This window comes from Aspergillus fischeri, genomic scaffold (assembly GCF_000149645.3).
Source record: "Aspergillus fischeri NRRL 181 1099437636247 genomic scaffold, whole genome shotgun sequence".
NCBI classification, from domain to species: domain Eukaryota; kingdom Fungi; phylum Ascomycota; class Eurotiomycetes; order Eurotiales; family Aspergillaceae; genus Aspergillus; species Aspergillus fischeri.
This window is the reverse complement of record NW_001509772.1, coordinates 105797-120317: the sequence shown is the minus strand read 5'-3', so window position 1 is coordinate 120317 and position 14521 is coordinate 105797. Positions and strand designations below refer to the sequence as shown.

At 51.4% G+C, this 14521-nt stretch overlaps 5 protein-coding genes across 5 annotated transcripts, besides 1 other annotated feature; 2 read left to right on the top strand and 3 right to left on the bottom strand.

Annotated features, from left to right (window-relative positions):
* Window positions 1–129: 129 nt before the first annotated feature.
* On the bottom strand, window positions 130–2370 carry NFIA_032680 (glycosyl hydrolase, family 31; the record flags this gene model as incomplete). Its single annotated transcript, XM_001265599.1, has 1 exon — window positions 130–2370. The coding sequence occupies one exon, from the start codon at window positions 2368–2370 to the stop codon at window positions 130–132; it is 2241 nt and encodes a 746-aa protein (XP_001265600.1).
* Window positions 2371–4684: 2314 nt separating this feature from the next.
* NFIA_032670 (putative hexokinase) lies at window positions 4685–6329 on the top strand (the record flags this gene model as incomplete). The annotated part of the gene is made up of 4 exons (XM_001265598.1): window positions 4685–4907; window positions 4961–4986; window positions 5045–5455; window positions 5508–6329. 4 exons carry the CDS (start codon window positions 4685–4687, stop codon window positions 6327–6329), a joined length of 1482 nt encoding a protein of 493 aa, XP_001265599.1.
* A 166-nt stretch (window positions 6330–6495) lies between these two features.
* Window positions 6496–7563, bottom strand: NFIA_032660 (uncharacterized protein; the record flags this gene model as incomplete). The annotated part of the gene is made up of 3 exons (XM_001265597.1): window positions 6496–6846; window positions 7304–7454; window positions 7511–7563. 3 exons carry the CDS (start codon window positions 7561–7563, stop codon window positions 6496–6498), a joined length of 555 nt encoding a protein of 184 aa, XP_001265598.1.
* Window positions 7564–9092: 1529 nt separating this feature from the next.
* exg9 (putative exo-beta-1,3-glucanase) lies at window positions 9093–12565 on the top strand (the record flags this gene model as incomplete). The annotated part of the gene is made up of 7 exons (XM_001265596.1): window positions 9093–9247; window positions 9300–9595; window positions 9649–10067; window positions 10114–10488; window positions 10537–11013; window positions 11061–12149; window positions 12197–12565. 7 exons carry the CDS (start codon window positions 9093–9095, stop codon window positions 12563–12565), a joined length of 3180 nt encoding a protein of 1059 aa, XP_001265597.1.
* Window positions 12566–12962: 397 nt separating this feature from the next.
* On the bottom strand, window positions 12963–14265 carry NFIA_032640 (RTA1 domain-containing protein; the record flags this gene model as incomplete). Its single annotated transcript, XM_001265595.1, has 2 exons — window positions 12963–13669; window positions 13725–14265. The coding sequence occupies 2 exons, from the start codon at window positions 14263–14265 to the stop codon at window positions 12963–12965; spliced, it is 1248 nt and encodes a 415-aa protein (XP_001265596.1).
* Window positions 14175–14202: a microsatellite.
* Window positions 14266–14521: the final 256 nt, after the last annotated feature.

Genomic DNA, 14521 nt, shown 5'->3' with positions numbered 1-14521 from the left:
GAAATTATGACTGGTCAATACAAGCAAGGCTCGGCCATCTCTATCGCCTCGTTCCTCGTCAGTCACCTTGAGCAGTAGGGCGATGAGTCCATAGCCATAGACAGTTCCAGCATGAATAAGTTGCCGCATCTAGAACACACTTCCGCTCAGTATATCCTCCCTCTTACCCAGGTAAAACAACGGAATATGCTCGATCGGGGCCGGGACGGTCACCGTCTGTCCACCAGCATATGTCTCGTTTGTCCACCAGTACGTCCACGGCTTTGTCTCATTCTGGGCCGTCAGCGGCAGATACACCTCCCACTCGGTTGCATTGGGCAACGTCACCGGGGTGACAAGCAGCCTCGGACCAAGCATGTACTGCTGCGTGGTAGCATTGACATTCTCCCGCGTCATCTTCGCGATCTGCGGGTCTGTCCGCTCGAAATCCATATACAGCGGCCTCATAAGCGCCCGGCCCGTATGATGAAACTGCTCAAAGACAGCCTGCAGATACGCCTTGAGCTGATACCGCAGCTGGATGTACGAGACAATGATGGGCGTGTTTTCCTCGCCATACGACCACGGCTCGTTGTTACAGGTGTACGCATTCTGCACATTGCACTTCCTCGATCCGTGTGTTCGCATAAACGGCAGGAACGCCGCCCACTGGAACCACCGCACGTACAACTCGCGATACTCAGGCGTGTCGATGTTGGAGCTCCACGGCACCGTCGGGTCAGCCTGGAACCCTCCTGCATCCATCGTCCACCATCCCCAACCCGTTGCGGCCGCGGAGAGTCCACTGGCAACCTGCACGGCCAGCGTATCCCATACGGAAGTCGTATCGCCCGACCAGATCATACTGCAGAAGCGCTGGGAGCCGATATATCCCGAGCGGCTTAGGCTGATATGGTCGCATGCTTCGCCCATTTTCGTGCCGGTGGCGTTGCGGTATCCCTCCTCGATGGCTTGCTGGTGCGCCCAGGGGTACAGCTTGCCTGCGCTGAGCTGGGTGCCTGCGGCGTAGAGGACGTTGGGCAGCGAGAACGGGATGGACTCGATGTACGAGCTCTGTCCGTTGTTCTCGTAGGCCTCGCCTAGCGCGCCGCCGTCGGCTTGGTCGATCCAGAAGTTCTTGATCCCCTTGTCGTAGTAGTTGCGTTTTAGAGTCTTCCAGAGGAACGCCCGAGCGGCCGGATTCGTCGAGTCGATGTTCCGAATGTAGGAACCGTTCCAGGAGTCTGTGGTGCCGGGACCGGATCGCGTAGCGGATAGTAGCCCGTTCGCGATGAGTTCGAGGTAGTTTTCGCTGTTGTCGGCTACGCTGGGCCAGAGGGATGCCATCATCTCGGCGCCGGTGAGATCTTTGACTTTCTTCGCCATGGATGCCACATCGGGCCAGAGACGAGGGTCCAAGGCCCAGTCTCCCTGGTGGGCCCAGGACTGGTAGTCGATGACGATCATGGAGACCGGGATATTGTGGTCTTTGAACTGCTGAGCCAGCAGCTCCACCTCGGTTTGGTTCTCGTACCGCAGCTTCGACTGGATGTAACCGAGCGAGGCTTCGGGAGGCGTGGGCGCACGACCGGTCAATGCTGAGAGGCGACGCTGCAGTGTATCGTAGTCTCCTTGCTCTGCAGCGACAATCGCATAGTCGACCACCGTGGCCGACTCGGCCGTGAACTTGGTCCGCAGGGCTCCCAACTCCATGCGGCCCTCGGACGCCATGTTCCACACAAAGCCGTAGCCCTTGTTACTCACAATCACCGGCGTCGGGATATGCGTGTTGAAGTTGATCAGATCGATCACAGACCCCTTCTTGTTGACCATATGATCCTGCTGCGTGCCCGTACCGTAGATCTGCTCGTCCGGCGTTGAGCTGAAGGAGAATTCCGCAGAGAACTCGCTCCCTGGTCCGCGCCAGAAGTAGTACCTGGGATTGACCGACTTGAGAGGTGCATACTCGTTCGTAAGCAGCGTCTCCGAACCGTCTTTTTCCACCCGGTAAAAGGCTAACCGATAGCCTCCCGGGTTCCCACCCCAGCCCGACGTGCGGACAACTATCTTACCATTTCGGATAGCCACCGTCCGATTGCCATTAAACGCAGTGTCAAAGCCCAAGCCGTGGGCCATACCGTCCTCGAAACCCTCGAGAGGCGGGTCGTAGATGAAGCTGACCTCGTTACCAGTGGGCGGACGATAGGGCCAGGCGCGAACGCGAAACCCGTCATAGCCGAACGGTTGGACGAGAACGGTCTCAAAGCCATGTTGCATGCGGAAACCGGTGGAGTTGGGCATCACATAGTCCGCCTCGCGGGTTTGTATGGGGTTGGCCCATACCGTGGACACGGCGCAGAGGCCGAGTAGCCAACGTTTGATAGACACCATCATCGCGGTTGGCTATTGTTATGGTCCTGATCTCGCAGTCAAATCCAAGGTATTTAAGACTGCTGCTGAGTTTATCCGTCCAGAATGAAATAGGCTGATATTGATGTTGTGTGACATCAGTTGCGCAGGGCGTATGCAATGATCGACATCGTTGGCCCCGTTGATAGGCTTCGGGAGGAAAGCCGAAGGGGAAGTCATTCAATCAACCCCTGCGAACTGAGAAGTGCGGGGTGATTCTACGAAGGGATATCATTTCTCTTTTCGGTGTTGATAGTTATGCTCGGACTGTGGCATCTCAGCTGAAATGATTATCCAGGTAACGGTGCTAATTCTGCTATCAGTGGGTTGTTTAACGTATTTGGATTATTCGGATAACATGTCCAGAGCCACGTCTCCCATCTAGTAGCTTGATTGATCGTACGGCTCGTGAAATGCAAGGCTTTGGCGATATGTACCTTGACAATATCCCACAGTGAGGGGTTGTGGGTTTTGTATATCCGGCTCCACCGTGGTCTGATGGAGAGCGCATGAATATAGCCTAATGTCATTGATTCGCAGCTTATTACGGGAATGATTGTCTTCTAATTGGATCTGCCATAATAGTGGATTGTGAGTCCTTGTCGACAAGCTTTGTGGCAGAATATGAAGCAGCCACAACTGAACATGTACTCTCACCTTGACTGGTTTATGGATGGGAGATATAGGGTTATCATCCAAGAGCTGCCACAGGATGTTTTGGAATGACTTGATTAGTAGGAAAATAAACCCCATTTATACCGTAAAGAACATCTCGTCATAATTGCCTGAGTCAGGCACTGGCGATTTTGGTATCTGGCCGTTCAGCGCATCTGATATCAATCGCTTTTTGAAGGAGAGACGAAGATCGTCAACACCCCATGCATCTACCCTGGGCTAATAGTGCTATACTTATACATAGTGACTCGTCTACCATTTGACACCATTGATGGCATTATGACAAGCTCAAGTGAGCCATCATTATATCAGTGATTCAGATACTTATGATATGATATATTTGCGGTAATAACACGCATAGACGAACCGATACCTAATCCATGAGCATCTATTACCCACGAGACAACTAGTGGTAATCGATTTCCGTATGCTGCTGTCCCTCCTGTGATTATATACTGATCTCAACTTATGGGCTGTTGGGAGATACGTCCTATACTAAGTCTGCAGCATAGGTTCCAGCACCTTACTCCCTAGTCCTCAGTGTATAGCACTTCTCCCCTTTCTGAGACAACTTTGAAGGCTACACCTATAGCCTAGCTATCAGACATTGACTCCTGATAGAATCATCCAGAAAATATCTACCTACGGACCTACGGTCAGGTGCTTCCGAGCCCTAATTGGATGGATACATCACCCGTCTTGACCGTAAAGTTTCCTGGCTGACCTTACGGAGTAGATTAGACCGGAATCTCCCCGTAGGGCATCTATAAAGAAGGAGTGATCCTGGAAAGACTGAGATATAGAAACTGGGAAGTGATGGATATAATTGGCTAATGACGTAACACCTGACCAGCGCGTTAACCCGACCCGCCAATCAGATGTCCTGGATTCTGACTCTCAACCAATCAGATCACGCATATGGCCTCCTTGGCTACGAGTATATTCGGGGGCTAGAATTGCCTGGAAGAGTCCACCTCTGTATGTCCTAGACCGCAAGGTTGTTCGAGGCTGTGACTGGTATCTCTGAGTCTAACCTACCTCAGTCTCACCGGCGATGGAGAACTGGGTGTTCGTCTAGGTAGGATACTTCATCCTGCCCTCTGAACATGTTGAGTGGCGGTCTTGCAGCTAAGACGTCATCCCGTTGATGTGCAGGCAGTCGGTTCAGGGCCCTCCGTTACAGGGGCAAAAACTGAGTATCACATTGACGGAACCATGATCAAGAGTGGGTGGTCGGAGTTGATTTTCCCTGAGAACTGTGCTGTATATGCCATGGTGACGGAAGGATCCATTGCTGGGTCTTTATCATGCAGGTGATAGCCACCACCATGCTATAGACCGGTTATGTGCTTGGTGGAATAGTAAGATGACTGACATCAGGAATACTGAAATAGCGTAGGGGTGGATAATCTTCTGGCTAAGCCGAAGGAATAGAAATAGAATATAAAAGAACCCCCCGGACGGTCACGCGTCTATACAGCCAAGCTTAACGCATTTCCTTTTCTAGCAAAGAGTACTTCGTCCTTTCTTCACCATAAATCAAAGCCCTCGACATTCACCCCGCCCAGAGAGGCGCTTCTCCCAGAGCCCCTTTGCACCAGAGCCCTCTAACACAGACACAATGTCCACTACTGCGTCGGTTGTTGTTACAAGCCGTATGTCTGCCCTCAGACTGAACCGACGAGAGATGGCTAACTATCTACCAGCACCTACTCCCCGCCTGGCCCGGAAGGTGACCGGGGATGCGCTTCAGGATGAATTCACGAAGCTACAAGAACTCTTCACTGTTGATTCCGCCAAGCTGAAGCAGATTACTGACCACTTTGTCCATGAACTTGAAATTGGTAAGTACATTCTTCCTGGCTATCTCGACGCGGTAGATGCTAACATGTTTCAGGGCTCAGTGGCCAAGGCGGCGACATTGTACGTCATTACAGTCTACTGTCTACCTGCTACAATACAGGCTAACTGGAACGAACAGCCAATGAACCCAACATGGGTAATGGAACTGCCCCGCGGCGACGAAAAGGGAGCCTTCTTCACGATGGACATGGGAGGCACCAACTTCCGCGTCTGCAAAGTGACACTCAACGGCACCGCGGGCAAGTACGACGTGGTCCAAATGGACAACAAAATCCCCAAGTCGTTGAAGTCTGGCACCGCAGAGCAACTGTGGCACTACGTTGCCGACTGCCTGCAGCAGTTTGTCGATCGCTATTCCATCTCGCAGAAGGAGCTCGCTGAGACGCCTCTGGCCTTTACATTTTCCTACCCTGTCACCCAAACATCCATCTCGCATGGCATCCTCCAGCGATGGACCAAGGGATTTGACATTAAGGGTGTCGAGGGGACAGATGTTGTTGCTGAGCTGCACAAGGCTCTCAAGGAGAAGGTCAGTCCTGCTTCGGTACCTCTGCATAAAATAGTGATATTGACTTGACTAGGGTCTCCCCGCTCGGATCGTCGCCTTGGTCAACGACACAGTCGGTACCCTAATGGCATCTTCCTACGTCGACCCCAAGACCGAAATCGGTAGCATCTTCGGCACAGGCAGTAACGCAGCGTACATGGAGCGCTGCTCCAAGATCCCGAAACTAGCCGATCAGCATCTACCCGACGACGCATTCATGGCCATCAACTGCGAATACGGCGCCTTTGATAACAGCCAGCGAGTGCTCCCTTTTACCGACTACGACGCCGAGATCGACCGCGCCTCACCTCGGCCCGGTCAACAGCGGTATGAGAAGATGGTTGCGGGATTCTACCTGGGTGAGATCTTCCGGCTCATCTTGCTTGATCTCTACAATCGCAAGGCGATCTTTGACGGTCAGAATTCCTCCAAACTAAGCGAGCCTTATGTGCTGGACTGCTGTTTCCTGGCGACTATTGAGAGCGACGATTCCGGAGATCTGCGGACAGCCAAAGATGCCTTTGAGAAAGCACTCTCCATCACGCCTTCCCCGTCCGAGCTACGCTTCTGCTACGACCTGGCGCACATGATCTCCTTGCGATCGGCGAGGTTATACGCGTGCGGCATCGCGGCGATCATGAAGAAGCGGGGATTGGAAAGCTGCCATGTCGCTGTGGATGGATCTGTGTTCAACAAGTATCCATGCTTCCCGGAGAGGGCCATCGGGGCGCTGCGGGAGATCCTGGAGTGGCCTGCTGATACCCCGGATCCGATCCGGTTGATTCCTGCCGTGGATGGCTCCAGTGTGGGAGCTGCGGTGATTGCGTCGTTGATCAGCAGGTCGCAGCAGTCGTAAACTATTGCTTACCTTTTGGATATCTTCATGTCCTGTCGCATGGTGTTGGCGGCGTTTCTGTGTCATATATTTCATAATGTTGGTAATGATAGATGATAAGCATATGATAGCGACTCGATAGTTAAAGCTGTCTTATTGATCCATAAACACTCGATTACCGTTAATGCTAACAGAAGCTCAAAATCTCCTGTCGAAGCACCTCCGGACACTCAAGCGGCAGCAAATGCTTCTCTTTATCCATCGATTCGACAGCCCGCTGAAGCGCATCGGATACATCCTCCGCCATACCGTACGTCGGCCAAGCCGTCTTGGCCAACTGATTCCCTCGCCAGCTGTCGCGAACCACCATCTCAATATCCTTTTCGTCAAGATTCTCCGGATTTGCAAGGACATGGTTGACCGACCAGCGGAGCGCCGGTTTCGTATGCAGCTTCCTGTTGTTTTCGCACTTCCGGCAGTAGGTCTGTGCTGGACGATGGCAGGGTGAGAGATACAGGCATGTATCGACACATCTGGACTGTGACAGAAGGTTATTGAGTCCATACTGTCTGGATTGATGCCCTCAAGAGTGTGTATGTGTGGAATACTGAAGTATATAGCGATGATTCTGTCACTGTTATGTCTATCACTGCGTCGGGGGAGGGTTAAACAGTCTTCTAGGGCTACCTGATCTTCAAGACATGACTGGTGTAGTAATTCCGATATTAACAAAGAAGCCTCACGCTATATTGCCTCTCGATCAATATTGATAGAGTACAGCCAATCAGTGACGCTTTTCAGTCATCTCGGTTTTCGGAGGTTCGGAGGATAGGTACATGCAGTCCGACTCAAATGCCTGAAAACTAGACAACGAAGAAATCCGATTCATCAACCTGAAAACGAACAAGACAACGCCATATGTACAGCCTGATTTTCAACAGAGAAATATGCCATCGACCCTAATCCTTTGGCTGATGAGCTGGTCCGCGTCCCACTCGATCGCCTGGACCGGCCGGACTGCCATACATTGTCTCGACCTCTTTCTTCGACACCAATGGCTCGTCCTTGCTGGGCGATTGGGCTCGGAAAGCGAGGTAACCCCCGGCGATGACAGCGAAAATACTCAAAAAGGCAATGTTACGGGAGCTGGAAGAGAATCTATAAGTAGAGACCATTGGTAAAGTATGCCGGATAGCACGTACCTGGTCGCTTGAGGACGACGACCATTTGTGAAATTTCCAGAATAAGCAGCCATTTTAGCTTCAGATGCCACGTTCAATTGTATAGAATTCTGAATAGGATCGTCAGTTGAGCCTTTATCACGTAGACATTCTTTAGATATATACAGTCTCAAGTCACCAAGTAGTGACGTCAAAAGCACCGCGCATGAGCGAATCCATGTGGTATGATCGAGATCCATCTTAATAAAGTCGCAAATTCAAGGTACACTAGAGCGTTGCTACCATTTGTCCCAGGTTTGGTTTAACGGTGTCTTGCGTCAGTGCGACGTAGGGCTGTGGATGTCTTCTTGTCTGTTTTCGCTGTCGCCGGGTGGCACTTCTTGTTCTTCTTTTAATGGCGGACAGCTGCTGGTTTAGAGAACAGGTTATTTTATAGCTGATATGACTGGTATTTATCTCCTTGTTAGTCTTCTTGATGTTGAAGGGATAATATTATAGCTAGAGGGTGTCCCTCTCTGAACAATGACAGTATTACCGATATATATACTTGAGGAGGACATGCTACCATCAATTCCCTGTGCTTTAGCTAACAGTACATTCAAGACAGGTATATCTTGATTTCCCAGCATAATTAAGTATAGATTTTGCAACAGCAAAGAGACAGATTCAATTGGCCCCTTCCTTAGGCTTAATATGCTGGCTAGGTGCTAGACGCTCGAGAGGCAGAGCGGCCTTAGAAAGGTGGCAGAAATTCAGCCTGAAGAAAGAGGCATCAATTGATTGATTATTCAGCAGTCTCCAGTCTCCACTGTTTGTAATCATCTTCTTCCCATATGAAAAAGAGTCGATCCCCTAAATCTGCCAAGTGCACCAGCTATGCTTGATGATGCTTGTCTTTCAGTTCCAGAGTCAGTGTTGCCGTCATTTGAACTGATACCAATTGCCTATTTAGATAGGCCTCAGCTGAAAGCATGAGGACGTAATTTCCGCAGTGGGCCAAATATACCAATCATCTCTGTGCCTCGTCTCTACCCGACCCTTCCACCTAGTTTCAGAGTCAGCCGCTAACGATAATATTATTCATGATATTTGAAAGACTATGATATAGCCGGGAACGAGACAGGATACTAGACTATCCATCACACAAAATGTGAAGAATATCACATGAAGCCTTCCTGATCTAGACCTCCAATTGACTATTCCATTGGTGGATGCCCCTGCGTTAGAGTCCAGTTACAATGACCAATTCCCTAACTCAGATTAGCGAGGTGACATTGTACCTGCACTAAGTGCTGGCGTGCTTATTATGTGCCAGCCATGTCGCATCCGAAGTGACCCTTCATCTCTACAGTACGTCTACTAAACACTTCAGCTTGTCCGAAAAGGGTAACCCACGCCCGATGGCAGACAAATGCTGCAATGATTGGTACAGAGTGCTTCAGGTCATTGAGCTAAATGACCCCTATACTGCTTCTTCAGATCTTTAGCTGGAGGACAGGCCGGATTTCCATGTATAAATACATCCAAGGTGTAGTGATGACCTGCTCCATGGCCAGGACAGACACTCCTTTCATTCTCTCCTGTCAAGGCTGGTCCTGTCGCAATGGCGAGGTTCGCTTGGCTTCTGACCTCGAGTCTTTCGTTCTCGATTCTTTCTACAGCTTTTCCGGCTGGCGCTCATTTTCAAGCTCCTACTAACTTTAGCACTTTCAATGTCGAACAATGGGTTCCTTCTCTTGACTACGTTCCCCATAAACAGTAAGCCACCCTTTGTCGCACGTAGCATGTTTGAAATCTGACAAGGATATAGAACCATTCCTTTCCCAATTCAAAACAAGACTGCCCGTCCCTGGGACCCGGTTCCTCAAGGCTCCACTGGAAACCTGACAAGCCATGATAGCCAGAAAAGAGCAAGCTGTGGAGGGCCGACTCCGGACAGTCCCAGCAAGTTCTGGCTGGAGACGATTACTCATAACGGAGAGTCGTCGTTCTTGGACTCGACCTACAAGCACAACTACAAGGTCTTTCGGAATGCGGTGACCGACTTTGGAGCGGACAACACCGGGGCTAAGGATGCTTCTGTTGCCATTCAGAATGCCATCAACGGTATGCCCTTCTGTCCGGTCTGCCTATAGAGGCGAAGTGCTAACCGTCAATAGCCGGGGCCTCCAACGGCCCTAACCGGGCTAGCCACTCCATGGGCACCACCGGTCAACCTGCAATCGTCTACCTCCCGGCCGGGACGTATCTGATGGAGGGAAGTCTTCAGCTCTACGTTGGTACCGTGATTGTGGGCGACGCTCTCAATCCGCCTACTCTCAAGGCCAGCGCAAACTTTCCCAACGATCATATCGTCTACGGAAAAGACCCCCACCTGGGCGGTACGATCAACTTCTACATTGGCTTCAAAAATGTAATTATCGATTCTACGAGCGTTGCTGCTTCGAAGTCGATTACGCTGTTGGATTGGACTGTCTCGCAGGCTACGCAGCTGACGAATGTTGTCTTCAACATGCCGACGTATTCGAACCATGTTGGTGTGACAAGCCAGTATGACTCGAACAGCAATATCATTCTGGTCAGTGTGATTATCATCATGCAAGGATACTTGTTGACTTCTACAGAACGATCTTACTTTCAATGGTGGTGCGATTGGCATGGAGTTGAGCGGCCAACAATGGATCCTGAAGGGCATCACCATCAACGGAGCCAATGTTGGTATCAAGGCCGGCGCATTTCAGCTCGTCTGTCTGGATTGCAACCTCTCAAACGGTGCTACAGGCATTGATGCCAGTGGAATCTCTGGCTCGCTGACGGTCATCGATTCCAGCGGCAATTCGCTCGGCAACATGATCGTCTCCTCCAATGCTGGTGGTAGTGCTCAGAACTCGATCATCCTGGAGAATGTGCAGTGCACCAACAGCGGCAGCACCGTCTCGCTTAACAACAATGTGGTCCTCTCCGGCTCCGTAACAAACACCTGGGTGCATGGAAATATGGTGAGTCGATCCCCTGGCTTGTTGCGTCTGCCTGCTCACAGGATGTAGTACTCCGGAGGAGCTACCACCCCTACACATGCACAAGGCTCGCGAGTCACCACCCCTCGTGCGAATGTTCTGCTCGGAGCCAACTCCAAGTACTTTACCATGGCACCACCGACATACGCTCAATACTCGTCCAGCCAGTTTATCAATATCAAGACTGTGAGCGGTCTGCCTGTTATGGGAGATGGTGCCACCGACGACACGGCAAACATCAACGCCATCTTAGCCCAGTATGCCGGCTGCAAGATCATCTACTTCCCTGCCGGCACGTACATTGTGACGGGGACGATCTTTGTCCCCGCTGGTTCGATTATTGTCGGCGATGCGTATGCCTCGGCGATCAGTGCTACGGGGTCCAACTTTTGGAATCCTAATGCTCCGACGACGATGGTCAAGGTCGGGAATGCAGGCGACGTGGGTGTCGCCCAGTTCACAGATATGATGTTTACAGTGGCCGACGTGCTCCAGGGCTGCAAATTAGTAGGTCGCCATCGTTCCGTTTGAGGCTACCACTAACTGTAAGGCAGGTCGAGGTAAACATTGCCGGTGCAGCTCCTGGCGACGTGGGATTCTGGAACACGCATTTCCGCATCGGCGGAGCCGTCGGCTCCAAAGTCCAAACTAACTGCTATGGCAGTCCCGACCAGTGCAAAGCCGCCTGGGGCCTGCTCCATCTGACCAGTACATCTTCGGCGTATATCGAGAACATGTGGGGATGGACCGCAGACCACGACCTGGACGGCAGCGGCGGCACCACCACCATCGCCACCGGCCGTGGTCTCCTCGTCGAAGCCACAAAGGGCACCTGGCTCGTTGGAACAGCCATGGAACACCATACCCTCTACCAGTACAACTTCGAGTACGCCCAGAACGTCTTCTCCGCCTTCCAGCAGAGCGAAACACCCTACTGGCAGGGCTGGGGAAGTCCCGCTCTGGCCCCCGCGCCATGGTCCTCGAACCTGGTCGCCAGCGATCCGAACTTTAGCAACTGCGACGCCAACGATGCAGGATGTCGTATGTCGCTCTTCGAGCGCATCCGTGGCTCCTCGAACTTGTTCCTCTATGGAGGCTGCGTCTGGGCGTTTTTCAACCACAATGGTGGATGTAACGGGGACTGCCAGGCGAACGCCGTTCGTATCCTGTCGTCCGCTGGCTCGGTGTATCTCTACGGCACCAACGTCAAGGCGATCAGCAACATCGTGCTCGAGAACACTGTTGCCGCTGCAAAAGAAAGCGACAACTCCGGTGGATGGGGCGGGGTCGTCGCTGCGTATCTTCACAATGTGGGCTCCAGCAGTCGCAGGCGCAGGTCCAACGATGCGAGCAGCGCCGCGGTTACCGGTAACGGGTTGAACTGGTATAGCTCTTCTCTGACCAACGGCGCAGCCGGATACCAGGATTCAGAATACTACTACTGCTTCCGCGGGTCGGCTGCCAACTTCCCACCATTTCAGAACTGGATGGGCTTCACGGCGATGTTTGATTTGAACCAGCAGACTTCCATGGCACTGGTTGAATCCGGTCCCATCCAGGGAGCTATCTGGAATGCCATCGTTGAGGTGTCTGCCGCGGCCAAGGTCGATCCTCGGTTGATCCTGGCGGTAGTGATGCAGGAGGTATGCAAGAGCCTTTACTGTTTCTAACTAATGCTAATACCTCACAGTCTAGCGGTAATGTGTACGTCGGCTGCACGAATAACGGCGTCCAAAATTGCGGCCTGATGCAGGCCTACGCGGGGTCTGTGTCGTTCAACCCCAACGATCCGCAGGGAAGCATCACCCAGATGATCATCGACGGCACACAAGGCACAGCACAAGGCGGTGGTCTCGTTCAATGGTTCAACAATCAGAATGTTGGGGCAAACACCGGTGGTAACCCGTACAATGTGCTCCGGGGCTACAACTCGGGCAGCATCGACTTTAATGATCTGGATGATCCCCAAGGCGCTACTGCTTCGTATGTCAGTGATGTGGCCAACAGATTGCAGGTGAGTTTTTTGTCAAGATTGAGAGGCATAAGGCTAACGGGCTAGGGATGGAATGGTAATGACGGTCATGGATACAGAGCTGCTTGTGGATGGTAGCGACGGATATACCGGGTCTCAACGCGAGTACGCTGTAATGAGGATCCTGTAATCTTCTCAAGGCCTGTTAATGCTGGCTGATTCTAGCCTTTTGTATATATGATAGCTGTTGAGTGTACCTAGTACAGAGACTCAATTTGTATCACAAAGGACATATCTCTAGATATACATGAAGGAGAAGTCATGAAGAGTCAGACCACAGACCTTTGTTCCTGTCTCGATGGTGTAAGGCCCCAATGTAGGAATTGCATAGAACGCCGGTACATAAAATGAGTGGACGTACAGTATATTTGAGAAGAACAGAAAGGTAAAATAGCATTCTACCAGAGAATGAATCCGATGAGTATCATCTGTATGGCGAAGCCGCCCGCTCCCGCAGCGGCAACATCTCATCTCCTCCTAGGTGATCATTATTCGGAATCTTCTGCATGCCCTTATTCTTTCGCTTCCTACAGCAGGAACAACAGCAAGCGCAACAGAATATCTTGCGCAGAGGGCTAGGTGGCATCTTTGCGTCGGGGCCTTTGATGATCGCCCCGGGATGAACCACGTTCCAAACCACAATAGCAAACCACATTGGGACAGCGTCGAAAACGTACATGTACCACTCATGCTGCGGGATGGGATTCGACGCGTCATTCCCCGAGGAAAACTCAACCAGGCGGAAGATGATGCGCACCGTGATGAACAGCAGACTCGCGTACAACGCATATAGCAAGCCTCTCCATTTTGCCTTGGGCCCAACGAGTCTTCCCTGCCGATCGAGATGGAGCATCTGGCGGTGGAATTGGATCGCAATGAAGAGGAAGAGAACTATGAAGAATTCCTGGATACCGATGCCGCCCATGTAGATGTGAATACCCTTCATCATGGTGTCGTGGTCCGCCCCGGGTCCGGCCATGCTGCCTCCTATCAATTGGATGACAAAGGATCCCAGGTCCAGGACGACAAAGATCATGGCGAGCATGGAGGGTTTGAAGATGCCTATTCGATGGTCCGGGACGAAGAAGTGGATCATCCGAGCCAGAACCATGTAGTCGAATGCATTGACCCCTAACAGGTTATTAGCAGCTGTCTCAATGGGGAAGAAAAAGATAGGAAAGCATACACAATGGAGACAGAAGAATGAACAGTTGAGTAATTGTGGCAAGAGTATTGTCCTGCTGGTCCCGCGTGCTCAGTGTGCGTACCACGAACCCTACACATTCCCATGCCGCGCTCATCAAGATGACCCAGACGAACCCTGCCTTGTAGACAGTGGCCTGGACAAAATGAGTGACCATCAAGACACCAAAAAGAACCGAAAAGGCGATCGCAGCACCAAAGGATGGGTAGTAGTTGTAGAGCGCATTGCACTCGGTTGCCGGAACCCAGCCATTCGCATCGGGGGTGATGGTAGGTGTGCAGGTGTCGGAAGGCAGATCCAGCGACAGACTAAAGGGCTCATGAGTGTATGGCTTGATCGAGATCTTGGGAACATCAATTGTGATATGGGGGTCATAATCTTCGGTTGTTTCTGTCCCTCTTCGCTCGACATAGGCCTCGGTTGTAGTAGGAGCAGGAGTCGGCGCAGGAGTCGGCGCAGGGACAGCAAGCACTCCAATTGCAGAGATGAACAATACCAGAGGTAATAAAATTTGTATACGCATATCGAATGAAGTTGACCAGCAAGCAAGAAAAGAATGGAATATCGATGACAGCTAGCAATTGCGTTCACAATAGAGAGCGAAAGGTGAAAATGAGATTAACAATTGAATAGAGGTTACCCCATTTACTTCAAGGACAATCACCAGGTTTATAACTGGATATAGATTGTTGATATAATTCTCGTTATGTTCTTGTTGTTGCGCTGCTGGGATGCATACAATCCGCCATGGTCACTTCGTAATTCTATTTTCGGAATCA